This window comes from Nanorana parkeri, unplaced genomic scaffold (genome assembly GCF_000935625.1).
Source record: "Nanorana parkeri isolate BGI_ZX_2015 unplaced genomic scaffold, ASM93562v1 scaffold49, whole genome shotgun sequence".
NCBI lineage: Eukaryota > Metazoa > Chordata > Amphibia > Anura > Dicroglossidae > Nanorana > Nanorana parkeri.
Genome location: NW_017306317.1, coordinates 2,804,257 through 2,818,417, shown reverse-complemented (window position 1 = coordinate 2,818,417; position 14,161 = coordinate 2,804,257). Strand labels below are relative to the sequence as shown.

At 43.1% G+C, this 14,161-nt stretch overlaps 1 protein-coding gene across 4 annotated transcripts in view; it reads left to right on the top strand.

Annotated features, from left to right (window-relative positions):
- ST7 (suppression of tumorigenicity 7) overlaps positions 1 to 14,161 on the top strand; it is a 99,624-nt gene that overhangs the window by 62,801 nt on the left and 22,662 nt on the right. For all 4 annotated transcript variants that reach the window (XM_018574092.1, XM_018574101.1, XM_018574085.1 and 1 more), the window contains exons 5-6: positions 10,630 to 10,745; positions 12,982 to 13,057. In XM_018574092.1, coding sequence (XP_018429594.1) covers positions 10,630 to 10,745; positions 12,982 to 13,057 — 192 coding nt within the window. The remainder of the gene's footprint in view (positions 1 to 10,629; positions 10,746 to 12,981; positions 13,058 to 14,161) is intronic.

Here is a 14,161-nt window from a genome sequence, read left to right as displayed (position 1 = left end):
CAATATTCATAGAACTATTTTATCTTGTAACTATTATATTTATCGTCCTAATACTACTTTACTCAACCAGTTGTATATGTATCTGTTCATTTATCATCACATTATTGTATGGATGGATCATTTTACCTGTACCCTTTGATGGTTGTAAATAGGGCACACAATGTGCCCTGGGTCTTGTTGATCACTTTTTCCTTTGTTTCCACAAAACCATTCCTGATGACATGTGGCTATTTCCTTTAAACCTAGTTTGTTTACTAGCCCTGTACACACCTAGGCATAGGTTTTCTTAGGATTTTTTTAGGTGCTTTTTTGTAAAGGTTTTTGAGTGTTTCTATTGGGCTGCAGCTGATTATTTTCAAAATCGATTGGTTAGCCGATTTTATTAAGTTCGATTTTAATCTGATTTTTTTTTTTTTTTGTAAAAGGCTCCAGTGATGGACTTCTAGTTTATATTGAGATTGTAGTCCGTCATGGGAGCAAGCTTGGAGTGGTGGAAGTAAACAAAATAAAAATAAAAGTGTGATGTGCAATATAGTGAAATGGAAAGTGGAAAATTATACAGCAATCAATGCAGAATACCACCAGCTATAGAGGACTACAAATCCCAGCAATACATTATACAGCAGGGCAATGCACAATACCACCAGCTATAGAGTAGAGTAGAGTATTCCCCGCCCCTGGATTTCCACTCGCCCCCACGCAATTTTCACTCGCCAATTGCGAGGGGGCGAGTGGAAATTTTGAGCCCTGGTATAATGTATTATTGCTGGGATTTGTTGTATTCCTTTATAGCTGGTGGTGGTGTTGCTGGGATTTGTTGTATTCCTTTATAGCTGGTGGTGTTCTGCATTGCGCTGTATAAGAATTATACAGCGCAATGCAGAATACCACCAGCTATAGAGGAATACAACAAATCCCAGCAATACATTATTCCTTCTATAGCTGAAGTTACATTGCCCTGTATAATATATAGCGCAATGTGCTATCAGCTATAGAGGAATACAAATCCCACTATCCCAGTAATACAGCACCATGTGGGAGGAAAGTGCAGGCAGTTTTACTTAAACATTCTCCAAGCAACTTTCTTCCCTGAGATCGTGGGCCTGTCTCGTGGCAGCTGCCCATCCAGCCACGCCTGCGCCCCCTGGCTTCATGTTCAGTGTGCCAATCGTGGATGGGCGAACAGCGGCAAGTCCATGAGAGGAGGTGCGGCATGTGTGGAGCCGCGAGCAGGCCAACTAATCGAAATTCAACTAATCGATGTAAAAATGTTGACAACATTTTCCATCATCGATTATAATTGACATAGCCCTAGATTCTATGTACATATTCACGCGTTTTTTAAGCTTTTTGCAGATGTTCAGCTTCAGATGTTTCTCTATTTGGCTCAATGGAAAACAGTGGTATCTGGGACATCATTAAAAAGCACTGGGGGTGCACCGAAATGGCAGTTTTGGCTAAATGCTGAAAGTACCATCTTTTGGACAAATTTGTGGTACATGCCTAGTTTTTCTCCTTCCCGCTGTGCGCTGCTATGTCCCCTCTAAGCACAGTGTCCAGTGGGGAGGAGAGAAACTGTCAGGAGGCCGAACGGTGCAGGGAGGAGAGCGCTGTGAGCGGCAATGTCCCAGCAGGCCGGGCTCTCCTCCTGCACTGCTCCATCTTCTGTGACCGATCAGATTGGAGAGCGATGTGGGGGAGGAGTCAGCTATCACAGGAGGCCGAGGTGGCGGTGCGAGGGGAGGAGTAAGCTGTCAAAAGAGACAGAGCTCTCCTTGCTCCACCGGCTCACCCTCCTGTGACAGCTGCAAGAGTCAGGATGGATAGCGATTACAAGCAGCCAGTGATCTCTGACTGTAAATAATTGAGGACATAGTATGTTTACTGTGTCCCCAATTATGAATAAATTGAAAGTGCTCTCCATCACTTCCTGTTCATTCATGATTGTGGACATAGTATCTCCACAAGTTATGAATGAACAGGAACGCTCAGTATAGATGCTTCCTGTTCATTTATAACAGGGGCTGCAGAAAAAGAGATTATGGACTCGATCTTCTTTTTTTTTTTTTCTATTTTAAAAGGGAAATATCAGGGGTCTGTTTAGACCCCCTTATATTTCCCCAAAGCCCCCAACAATAAAGCTCTTGTACTTTTGTACATGAATAGGGACCATAGAAAACAATGGGATTCCTTGTGTATTACAAAACTCCTATTTTATTTTCCTTAAGGCCCCTTTAACCCTTTCGCTGCCAAGCCCTCCGGAACATTTTTCAAATCAGCTGGCCAAGCCATTTTTGAATTTTCTGCAATTTTTTCCTATTGATTTGATTTTCAACTGCTGCGTTGCTAGCGTTTGTAAAAGACCCCCCAAACCATATATTTTCTGAAAGCGCAGGCCCGGTAGAATAAAAAGATGGTGATACTAAATTTGTAGGCCCTGCGATAATTGCGCAAATGTTTCTCAAATTAATATTAAACCGATAAAAATACACAATTCAATTGTTAAAACACACCAAAATCAGTATCCGTGCACAAAAAAAAATATTTTTTGACTAAATCTAAAAGATAAAACTGTATTGAGTTAATAAATAACAAATATTAGCAAATTTGTAATTGCGCCTTTTTGCGAAAAGGTAAAAAAATGAAGGTATGCAAAACTGTAAATAATCGACTTATGTAAAAAATTGTTTTGGTGTTTGTGTTGTGATAAAATGATACAGGTGTATATTTAATTGCAACACAAGGTATCGCAACGCATGGCAATGAGTCACAAAGCTTTGCCCTGCGCTGCCACAGTTAATTTAATGTTTTTTTTTAAAGAAAAAAAATAAATAAAAAAGATCATGCACTGCGATGCGTTCTAACAACGCACCGCAGCGCATGTGCATGGTGTGCACCACAATATGTGTGTGTTATGTGGGGGGAGGGAGGGGTTGTGCTTTTTTTTATTATTTTTTTTTTTTTTACACATTTTTTATTTTTTTTAAATAATTTTATTTTGTTTTACATTTTTTTATTTTAATTTTTTTAACATTTTTTATTTATTTTTTAATAATTTTGTATTTATTTTTTTTACTGTTGGGGGGGCTACGGTGAAATCTCTGGGGTCTAAACAGACCCCTGACATTTCCCTTTTGAAATAGAAAAAGAAATTGAGGACACCAAATCCTCAATTTATTTTTCTGCAGCCTCAGCACTCAATGAATGGGAAGCACTCAGTACAGAGGCTTCCCATTCCATTCAGAAACTGCTGATAGTAAAATATTTACTATCAAGCAGTTTATGAATGGGGAGAAGCCTCCATAGGGAGTGCTACTCCCCATTCAGAAATTCATGAATGAACAGGCTGTGATGTAAATCACAGCCTGTTCATTCATAACTGGGGACACATAGTACTATGGGGGTTATTCACAAAGCTGCCGAAGGATCTAGCCATAGCTTCGGCTGATCCTTCGGCTAGCTTCGGCCCCAGGACCCCTTCGGTTGAGTAGAACTGAAGGGCTGCTGTACGGGCTATTCACTTGAGCCCGTACAGCTCCCGAAGTTGGCCGAGCGGCTCAGTCGAGCCGAAGGCATATGCTTCGGCTCAACTGAGCCGAGGTGAAAGCCGAAGCTGGAACGGCTGGCCGACAACCTGCTACTGACAGCTTGGCGGAGCCAGCCATCATCTCACGGTTGGCTCCGGCCACTTGCATGCAGAGACAGATCAGCGTCCCCTGGTTAGCAGCTAACCACGGACGCTGATGTGTCATTACACTGAGAACCCGGCGGAGCCGCTGTGATATCACGGCGGCTCCGCCAGGTTCTCAGTGTGTAATGACAGTTCAGCATCTCCTGGTTATCTAGTAACCAGGGGACGCTGGACTGTCATTACACACTGAGAACCCGGCGGAGCCACCATATCACGGCGGCTCCGCCGGGTTCTCAGTGTGTAATGACAGTTCAGCATCTCCTGGTTACCTAGTAACCAGGGGACGCTGGACTGCCATTACACACTGAGAACCTGGCGAAACCGCCATTATATCCCAGCGGCTCCGCCAGGTTCTCAGTGTGCAATGACAGTTCAGCATCTCCTGGTTACCTAGTAACCAGGCGCCCTGGACTGTCATGAGAGCTTGTCGGAGCCGGCTTTGATATGACCGCCGGTTCCGACAAGCTCTCATTTTAATGACAACTGGTCCCGTGCAATAGAAAAAGTTTGGCGGAGCTAGCTGTCACTGCTAGCTCCGCCCAATCATTTTCTCATTTTTCTCTACTTTTTCTATTCTGCTCGGTACCACAGAGGTACCGAGCAGAATAGAATAACTGAGCCGAAGGGCGCTCTCCGGCATTCGGCTATTCACTCACTGCTGTTTGGGCCCTATGAGAATAGGCCGAACAGCAACGAGTAGCCTGCCGGAGGTTCGGCTAAGCCGATCCAGATGTTGGATTAGCTGAGTCAAACTCCTTCTGCACTTCGGCCGACCCAAACCCAGCCGCAGCAAGCCGTTGTACGGCTGATTTCAGTCGGTGTACGGCTGAAATCAGCTGTACAAGCCTGAAGTGAATAGCCAAACGGCGTTCGGCTCACTTCACTTCGTGTTGGTTATTCACACGGCTGCCTTCGGCAGCTTTGTGAATAACCCCCTATGTGTCCCCAGTTATTTACAAACACCGGAGTGATCACGCGATCACTCCGGTGTTTGTGCTGCACAGAGGATCGGTAAATATCAATGATACTTATCGATCCTCCGTACGGCCACGCACAGAGCCGCTGTCATCCGGAAACTGACATGATGACAGCGGCTCCGTTCTCCTCACCGCTCAGCCATCCTGAAACTTGTGGCTTCTCCCCGCCAGCCGACGCTTGCTGCTCCGCGCCCCACCCCCCAACCCTGGAGATTTTTTTTTATCCCCGTTGCCACAGCCCCTACAAGCGGGGGTCAGCAGCGGGGATCCATGGAGTCACAGATCCCTGCCTGGAGCGGCTCCAGGCAGGGATGAGAGGCTCCAGATGCCGCCAACTTTTCCCATTGATTTGATTTTCAACTGCTGCGTTACTAGCGTTTGTAAAAGACCCCCCAAACCATATATTTTCTGAAAGCGCAGGCCCGGTAGAATAAAAAGCTGGTGATACTAAATTTGTAGGCCCTGCGATAATTGCGCAAATGTTTCTCAAATTAATATTAAACCGATAAAAATACACAATTCAATTGATAAAACACACTAAAATCAGTATCAGCGCACAAAAAATAATAATTTTCTGACTAAATCTAAAAGATAAAACTGTATTGAGTTAATAAATAACAAATATTTGCAAATTTGAAATTGCGCCTTTTTGCGAAAAGGTAAAAAAATTACGGTACGCAAAACTGTAAATAAGCAACTTATGTTAAAAAAAAATGTCACGCTGTGTTGGTGTTTGTGTTGTGATAAAATGATACAGGCGTATATTTATTGCAACACAAAGATCACAACGCATGGCAATGCGTCACAAAGCTTTGCCATGCGCTGCCACAGTTAATTTAATTTTTTTTTAAAGAAAAAAATACATTAAAAAAATCATGCACTGCGATGCGTTCTAACAACGCACTGCAGCGCATGTGCATGGCGTACACCTCAATATGTGTATGTTATGTGGGGGGAGGGAGGGGTTGTGCTTTTTTTTATTATTTTTTTTGTACACATTTTTTTATTTTATTTTTTTTTTACATTTTTATTTTTTTTCTTTTTTATTTTTTTACATTTTCTATTTATTTTTTAATAATTTTTTATTTTTATTTTTTTACTGTTGGGGGGGCTGCGGCGAAATATCTGGGGTCTAAATAGACCCCTGACATTTCCCTTTTGAAATAGAAAAAGAAATTGAGGACATAAGTCCTCAATTTCTTTTTCTGCAGCCCCAGCACTCAATGAATGAGAAGCCTCAGTACAGAGGCTTCTCATTCATTCACAAACTAATGATAGTAAAAATATTTTACTATCATTAGTTTCTGAATGGGGAGGAGCCTCTGTAGTGAGTGCTAGTCCCCATTCATAAATTCTTGAATGAACAGGCTGAGATGTAGATCGCAGCCTGTTCATTCATAACTGGGGACACATAGTACTATGTGTCCCCAGTTATTTACAAACACCGGAGTGATCAGACGATCACTCCGGTGTTTGCTCTGCACAGAGGGATCGTTAAATATCATTGATATTTAACGATCCCCCGCTCGGCCACGCTACACAGAGCCGCTGTCTATTGATATTTAACGATCCCCCGCTCGGCCACGCTACACAGAGCCGCTGTCATCCAAAAACTGACAGGATGACAGCGGCTCAGAACAGAAGACGCGCAGCCATCCTGAAATGCGGCCAGCCGCCGCTCGTTCCCGGGACCCCCCCGACGGTGATTTTTGTACGGATCCCCGCTGCCACAGACCCTACAAGCAGTGGGGATCCATGGAGTCCCTCATCCCTCCCTGGGATGGCTCCAGGGAGGGATGAGAGACTCCAGATATGACAGCTATTAATTTAAAGGGGACAGTCTGCTGAACAGTTATACTATAAGCTGATGGTCGCTAAAGCGACCATCAGCTTATAATAGAACTGTAAATGCCAGGTCCGTATGGCATACTGACCTGGCCAGCTGGAAGCACTTTTGTAGGTCCGTATGCCATACGTCCTTGGCAGCGAAAGGGTTAAGGAAAATAAAGGCTAATAAAGCAGGGCATCTATGTTAAGCAGAGGACCCTGATATTTGTAGTAGGTGAGACATATTTGGTGTTGGAGATCCCCATTAAAGACAGCCTGTGTCCATACTATTAATACTAGGGCTGGTAATGATTACATTTTCGTGTTCGATTAATCAAAATTTTTTTTTAATCGATTAATTTCGATTAATTATAACGCACATACAGATCCAACTACATTGGCCTATACACATACAGCACAGCAATGAAGTAATAAAATGAACTAGGATCACATTAATCCAGCACGTTATTAATCTCACGTGTCCCACTCAATATGGCCGCCGCTTCCCCTCAAACAGTATGAGGGGAATTTATCAAAACTGAAGCAGAAGTATCTGGAGCAGTTGCCTATGACAAGCAATCAGCTTCTCGCTTCAGTTTGTTCAGTTAAGGTTTAAAAATAAAAGGTGGATGCTGATTGGTTGCCATAGGTAACTGCTCCAGATTCTGTCTGCTCCAGTTTTGATAAATTCCCCTCTATGTATGTTATGACTTTCAGGGCTAGTTCACACCAGTTCCAGTGCGTTCCGGCCCGATTCGTGCTGGAACGCACTGGATCGCATCCCGGCCGCCTCACCTGCATTCTGGGTCGGGAGGGGCGTGTTGTTGCATTAAAGTAAATGGCAACGCAGGTACGCCCCCCGGCCGCAGTGTGATCTCCGGAACACATGACAATGTTCTGGGCCCCCCAAACTTGCGGAACACCAGATCCCGGTCGCAAATGCGACTGATGCAGCCCTGGTAGTTTCGCCAGTGCCGGTATTTGCGTTTAGTATTGGGTCATTTTCACGAGTACGAGTGCTTGTGAAAATGCCCAGTATTGGCACAGGTACATCCTCCTAGGCGGTTTTCCGCGCTTTCGTACTCGCGGAAAACCGCTTAAGCAGGGAAATGCCATTATTTTCAATGTGTATGGTTCCCATCTGTGCGGTTTTCCGCGAGTACGAACGCTCGGGAAACCGCCCTACGCCCAAAGAAGTACATGTACTTCTTTGGGGCGTTTTGGTTGGGCGGTTCCATTGGGATACAGCCAAGTATCCCTCGGAAACGCACGTTTGCCGCGCGTTTTTTTTACCGCGAATCGCGGTAAAACAGTGCGGAAAACGCGCATATTCAATCTGTTAGCCGATGGAGCCACTTGGGGAAGGGGGAGGAGTCCGGTGACGTCGATGTCCGTGACGTCACCGGATCTCCGACCGAACTCTCGGAAGACCCGGAAGCCGGCTGAGAGGTGAGTACCGATCAAAAGAATTTTGATCGATCAAAAAAATTAACGATTAATCGTTAATTTCCGCAGCCCTAATTAATACTAGCACCGCTCTTTCCATATGATTATATGTCAAATTAACTTGTTTTGTGCATTTCCTCTGCATGCAAATTAAGCCAGCCTATGTATACCCACTCCTACAGACTGACACCCATTTACTAAGGCATTTACTGTAATTGATATTAAACAGGCCTGAGACATCCTGGTGGTGACATTAGCAGTCCCAGAGCTGTCTCTCAGATGATGCTCTGTAGTATCCCCCTATTATCGATTATTCATGTTTGAGGTTTACTAAACAGCCTCTCATTTATCTGATAACAGGGCAGGGGGGCTGATAGTAGGAGCTCACATACAGCAGAACACTGAGCAATGCCAGCAGAAACACCTTCTATGGTCTGCACACATTATAGTCTGCTCCTGCTCTGTTTACATTTTTGTGATGACTCTTATTTCTCTATACGGGTGCACAAATTAGCAATTTTTCTAGCCTGAAATCTAACAAATAGCTATGCAGGTTCATGCTGTCTGGCTACATAGCAGCAGCTGCAGGGTCTGGCACAGAGGGGAATGAGGCTTCCAGAAAGTGGTTAGACTCCTTTTGAAAGTTGAACAGGTCACAGTGGTGGGAAAAAAAATATATTTTTTAAAGGTGGGGAGATGGTTATTTTCTACTGCTACAAGGTTTTAGTTTGAAAGTAGGGTCTAGTAACAGGGTCTTCTTTTTTTAAAGCAAACCTGTGCTTTGTCCATAACAACAGCAAGTAAAGGTAGAGCATCATGCTTTCTCTTATTTCTCTTTCCTCGGCAGCACATCCTTACCCTTTCTTTACTCCACCACCTCTGTTCAGCTGCTGGCAGACAACATAATGCATGGAACCTCTGGGTATGAAGGGAGCATGTGACTCTTTCCATGAGACAGTGCTGGAGCAATTGCCAAGGACCAATGCTATTATATGGGGGTGAGTCCAGAGCCTTGTGTAAGCCGTGACTTGTAGCTTTCACAGGGTGGCCTCTGCTCCTGGCAGCTGAATGGAGTTATGGGGAGTGAAGGATAAGAAAGTATGCATTGTAAGGCATTTAAGTAAACGTGTTGGTGTGCATGGACAAAGCACAGGTTCACTTTAAAGAATTACTAAGCCAAAGAACAAAATTGTCATCTATTGCAGCTTATTAAATGTTTCAGGCCAAGAACACTTGCAAGCAGTGGAAATGCCTGTTGATGAACAAAGGCAGACCTGGGTGAAAACCATGGTTACCTCCATAGATACAGTAGGAGGAGTTGGCATAGCCACCCATGGATAAGGATGTGTGTTATTCACAAGAATGCAGTGTGAAAGTAGAGCGAAAATGAAAACTAATGCAGCCACCACATCTAAGGACTGGTCAGCTGCAATATATTAATGTTTTGCTTTTTGGTTTACGTTCAGTTTTAAATATAGAAAAACATTGCTCAATATTTTCCTGAGGGATTGTGTATTTCAGAACACAGTGTTGGAGTGTGTTTATATAGACATGCATTTACATGCCTTGTAGACATGATGAGAGGAAAATTAACAATGTGCAGGAAACATGCGCCACATCAACAAAGCATAAAACAAAATGTATCCCATCACACTCCTGACCAGAAAAAAAGCCCGAAAAAAGCAGGGTGGGTGTGGCAGTGACAGCAGATGCCTCCGCAAAACACATGTAAATTCAAATGGAAAGTCACTCGCACTCCAATGCAATTTAAAGTCAATCTCTTTATTGACTAAGGTAGTGTAGCATCTTACAGCGAACACATTAACAAAGCAGATACACCAGTGTCAGGTCTGTCTGTGCCACCAGCAGCAGTTAATATTTCAGAGTGAAACAGAACCTGGTGCGGGTTCTGTGCCTAATCAACAAAGGGATCAGGACAGTTTTCATTATAGAAAACTGACACAAATCTTTGCCACCCTCTCAACAGTAGAGCCTGCCCTGTTTTCTTAGTTTAGAGAAGTGGACCAAGCTTTATGATTGCACACTCTCTGCTTATCCCCCCCCCCATTTGTGTTTTTAGATCTGTAATGACTTGAATAGCAATCTGCAGGTCAGCATACCTAAAATGCAACAGGCAGGTCTTTTTTTTTCAATGCACTGCAGCACAATGCTTTGGGGTGAACATACTATTGAAAAACATTTCTAGTATCAAATCAATCAAACAAAACGCATGGACATGAGAAAATGTACACACGGCAAAATGCATAACAATGCATCTGTTGTAAACAACACTGCATCTTTGTGTCTTCCATTGATTCATACAAGAAATAAATAAAAGATTAGGGGTGGGAGTGAAGAGAAGGATAGCATAGCATGGAAAATGTGTCAACTGCTCACTCATGTCAGAAACGTGGTAAGACATTTGATAGATTTTATTCAGGTTTTTGGCTATATTCCTCCTAGGTAGATGGGAGTCTCATACGGTCCCCAGCCACAGCTTTGGCTTGCTTATGAAGACACTTACCAGTAGTGACTTTTTTAAATACTGGACATTCACTTTAGAACCATGGTCCCAATTAAATCTGACTAGGAGTATTACTTTACACATGTTAGTGTATGTATATGTGTATATATGTGTATATATGTGTGTGTGTTCAGTTTTCTGATGATTTTGTCCTTGTATTACAGATACACATGGGTGACAGGAAGAGAACCGTTAACATATTATGATATGAATCTTTCAGCACAAGATCATCAAACGTTCTTCACATGCGACACTGATCACATGCGTCCAGCAGATGCAAGTAAGAATTTTATGTGTAACACATTTCTGTTACACACCATTGTGTTCTTAACATCAAGATTATGCAAACAAATGTGAAAGCAGCTTCGTGTTAAGATGGCCTCTAACTCTTTTTGGTTAGGTAAATCCGATTTCACTTGCACATACTGTGTTCCTGAATAAACATTTTGGTGTTTGCACCTGAACATAACTGCAGAGTTTTATCTCTTATGCGTCTTTTTTAAAGTGTTCTTGCAACATCTAAATGTTTGCGACTGCACGTTTTGTGACATTTCACATAATATTTTATCTGCACAGTATTTGTGACAGTAAAAGCCCTCCAAACAGATGCATATCCTTGAAGTTCTCCTGAGCACTTCTTAAACTATCGCAAAGATGACTCACACCCTCAATCAGCTGAACGCCTCAGACTTGTCAGCTGTCATCCAAGAGGTTCCCTGAAAGCTTGTGACCGTTTAGAGACAGAAGAATATTGAGACAATTCTACCTATGGAAGGCATTTGGGAATGAATCATAAACTAAGATGATAAATGTGTCCCTATATGCACTCGAAATGAGAGATATGACCGTTTGAGAGACGACGCTGATGATGCGACAACTGATGAGTCGACCCATACCGATTGTTATGTGCACAGGAGAACTCCTCCTTTTTTCGTTCAATAATTTTTTTATTTAAAGAATATCCACAACATACAGATGATCAGCCAAGTTCAATGGTAAAGTAGGAGTATGGTTTCTTGTATCATTTAAAAATATATTAAAAGATCAGCAAACCGTAAATCAAGCTAATCCGCCAAATCCTCAAGAATGAGAACTTAACGCACATAAGGACATAAACGAAACCATAGGAGTACTCCTTCTTTTTTATTTATTTTTTTAAGATCAAGGGCTGATTTGATTAGAGTCCTTGAACTTTTTAGCACTGTTGTTGCCTGTCTATATTTAACATTTTGGCTCATTCACCTCTGCATTTTTTTTAATTTAAAGCAGAACTCTGGCCAAATATCTTAACCCTTTCAGTGGTGCTTTCCCTGCACTCCAAGGGTTAAGTTTGTTGTTTTACCTAGGTAGCTAAAATAACTGATATTCTCACCTGAACCACAAACCAGGCTTGCTGTTAGACCGGTCCCTGCAGCCTTCTTTCCCCTCCGCTCCAGCAGTCTAAGGTTCTGTGAGTCATCACATTCTATACAGTGTATAGAACGTGAAGACACCAAGGGACATTCCATTGCAGGAGTGGTGTAGGAGCAATCTGGGATTGCGGTTCGGGCAAGTATAACTGTTCTTTTAGCTCCCTATGCAAAACAAGCACTTAACCTTTGCAGTGAAGAGTTCTGCTTTAAAAAATAATTGGTTGCATTTAGGGATGCACCGATACTGGTATTTCGGTATCGAGTACCAATATATATTTTTTCTGTACTCGCCGATGCCGAGTACCACAAGTCCCATTCAAGAAGCCAGGCAGCGTGTAAAGACTCGCCACCCAGCTTCCCGATTAGCAGGGAAGCCGCCCCTATGCTTCTCGTCACTAGGTGACGAGAAAGATTGGAGCTCGCTTTCTGGCCAATCAGGAAGCCGTGCACTGTATAATGACGTGGCGCCCAGCTTCCTGATTGGCCAGGAAGCCGGCTCCATGCTCCCTCGTCATGAGTTGACGAGGGAGCATGAAGCCAGCTTCCCGACCAATCAGAAAGCCGGGCGCTGCGTCATTGCACGGCACCTGGTTTCCTGATTGACCTGCTTCTGACCAATCGGGAAGCAAGGCAGCGCGTCATTACACGCTGCCGGCTTCCTGATTGGCCGGGAAGCCAGCTCCATGCTCTCTCGTCACAAGCTTCCCAGGCAGCGTGTAATGACGCACTGCCCGGCTTCCTGATACAGGAAATATCAGGCTAGGCATCGGAGCATTTGGGCGCGTACGAGTACTCGCCCAAATACTCGGCATCGGCACCGATACTATATACTTCTCGGAGCCGGCCGGCACTTATCCTTGTCCCTGGAGCATCTCTCTGCTGCAGCGGTCTAAGGTATGAGTCATCACATCCAATAAAGTGTATAGGACATGAGGACGCTGAGGTAGCCCCAGTGCAAGGGTTCCCGAAAAGTTTTTCCTCCGAGGTCTGCTATAATAAATAGTATTTAAGTGTTTGGTTATGATTATAACTGCATTTCAAGAATTAACATTTTGTTATGTGGTAGTTTTATTTTTTCTTTTCTGCCTTTTGTCTTTTAAACAGTAATGCAAAAGGCATGGCGTGAAAGAAACCCACAAGCCAGAATTTCTGCTGCACATGAAGCACTAGAATTGAATGAGTGAGTAGCCTTGTCCAACTGGGTAGACCCACCTATCCAGAAGTGCTTAATAGATTCTGCATGGGACAAAGAAGATGTGAGCATAGGCAAAGGCTGAAAATAAAGAGAGTAATAACCCATAACAGTCAAAAATGTATTTATTTGTTTAACTCGCTGAAAGATGTTCTGATTGCTTGCTGTATCTTATTGTACATTGCCCTTTCCTTTACTAACTATGCCTTCTGGACCTATTAAATCGCATTGTGCAAATAGATTTAAGTTGGCCCTACGCCAGTAGAATTTTTTGTTTTAAAAAAAATATTCAGAAAGTTAGTTTGATTTTCTAATGGGTAATGCTGTCAAATTGAAGATAGTCTTGGACTGTATTGAAAAAAAAAATTAAAGGCGCAGAATGGAAAATGTTTCTTGATCTAATGACATTCTAACCGGGGATGTGGTTTATATTAGAGAAGCTCCATTCATTCCGAGTGTTAAAATAAAACGCATTTCTGACCCATATTCTCGAAGTCTCTGATGTCATAATCAGCATTCAATAATGCTATTTTGACAATTCTAAAATCTTCCATATGAAAATGTGTGGCCAGTTTTATGGCTTGTTCATACAATCTCCAGGCCAGATCTGGATAAGCTGCTGCAAACGCACGCTTTGGATGCGTTCCGGTGCGATTTCTTTTCTTCCTCAGTGGGTTTGCTTGGTTTTTGAAGTGCGTTCTGGTGTGTTTTCTTGTGTTTACTTGCATTTTTGGTGCATTCCAGATACAAATGCAGCATGCTGGACTTTTTTTTTTTTTTTTTTTACGTTGTGAAACTGAAAGCATTGGTGTGAACTAGCCCCATTCTTACCATTGAAATTGATGTGTATGCGTTTTTGGTCCAGATTAAAAAAAAAACAAAAAACCTTCTGGTCTGGAGATGGTGTGAACAAGCCCTGAGTCTGATAGCCCAAGGCGACCTAAATATGTCATTTGTACCCACCCCTCATTCCCCCAGCTACACAGTGAGCTCACATAATGCATGGCCTAGAGAGTACGGTCACATCAACTGTGAGGGCACACTGCACACGTGCCACTAGTGCTGAGAAGAGTGTACACAGCTGAGCAGAGG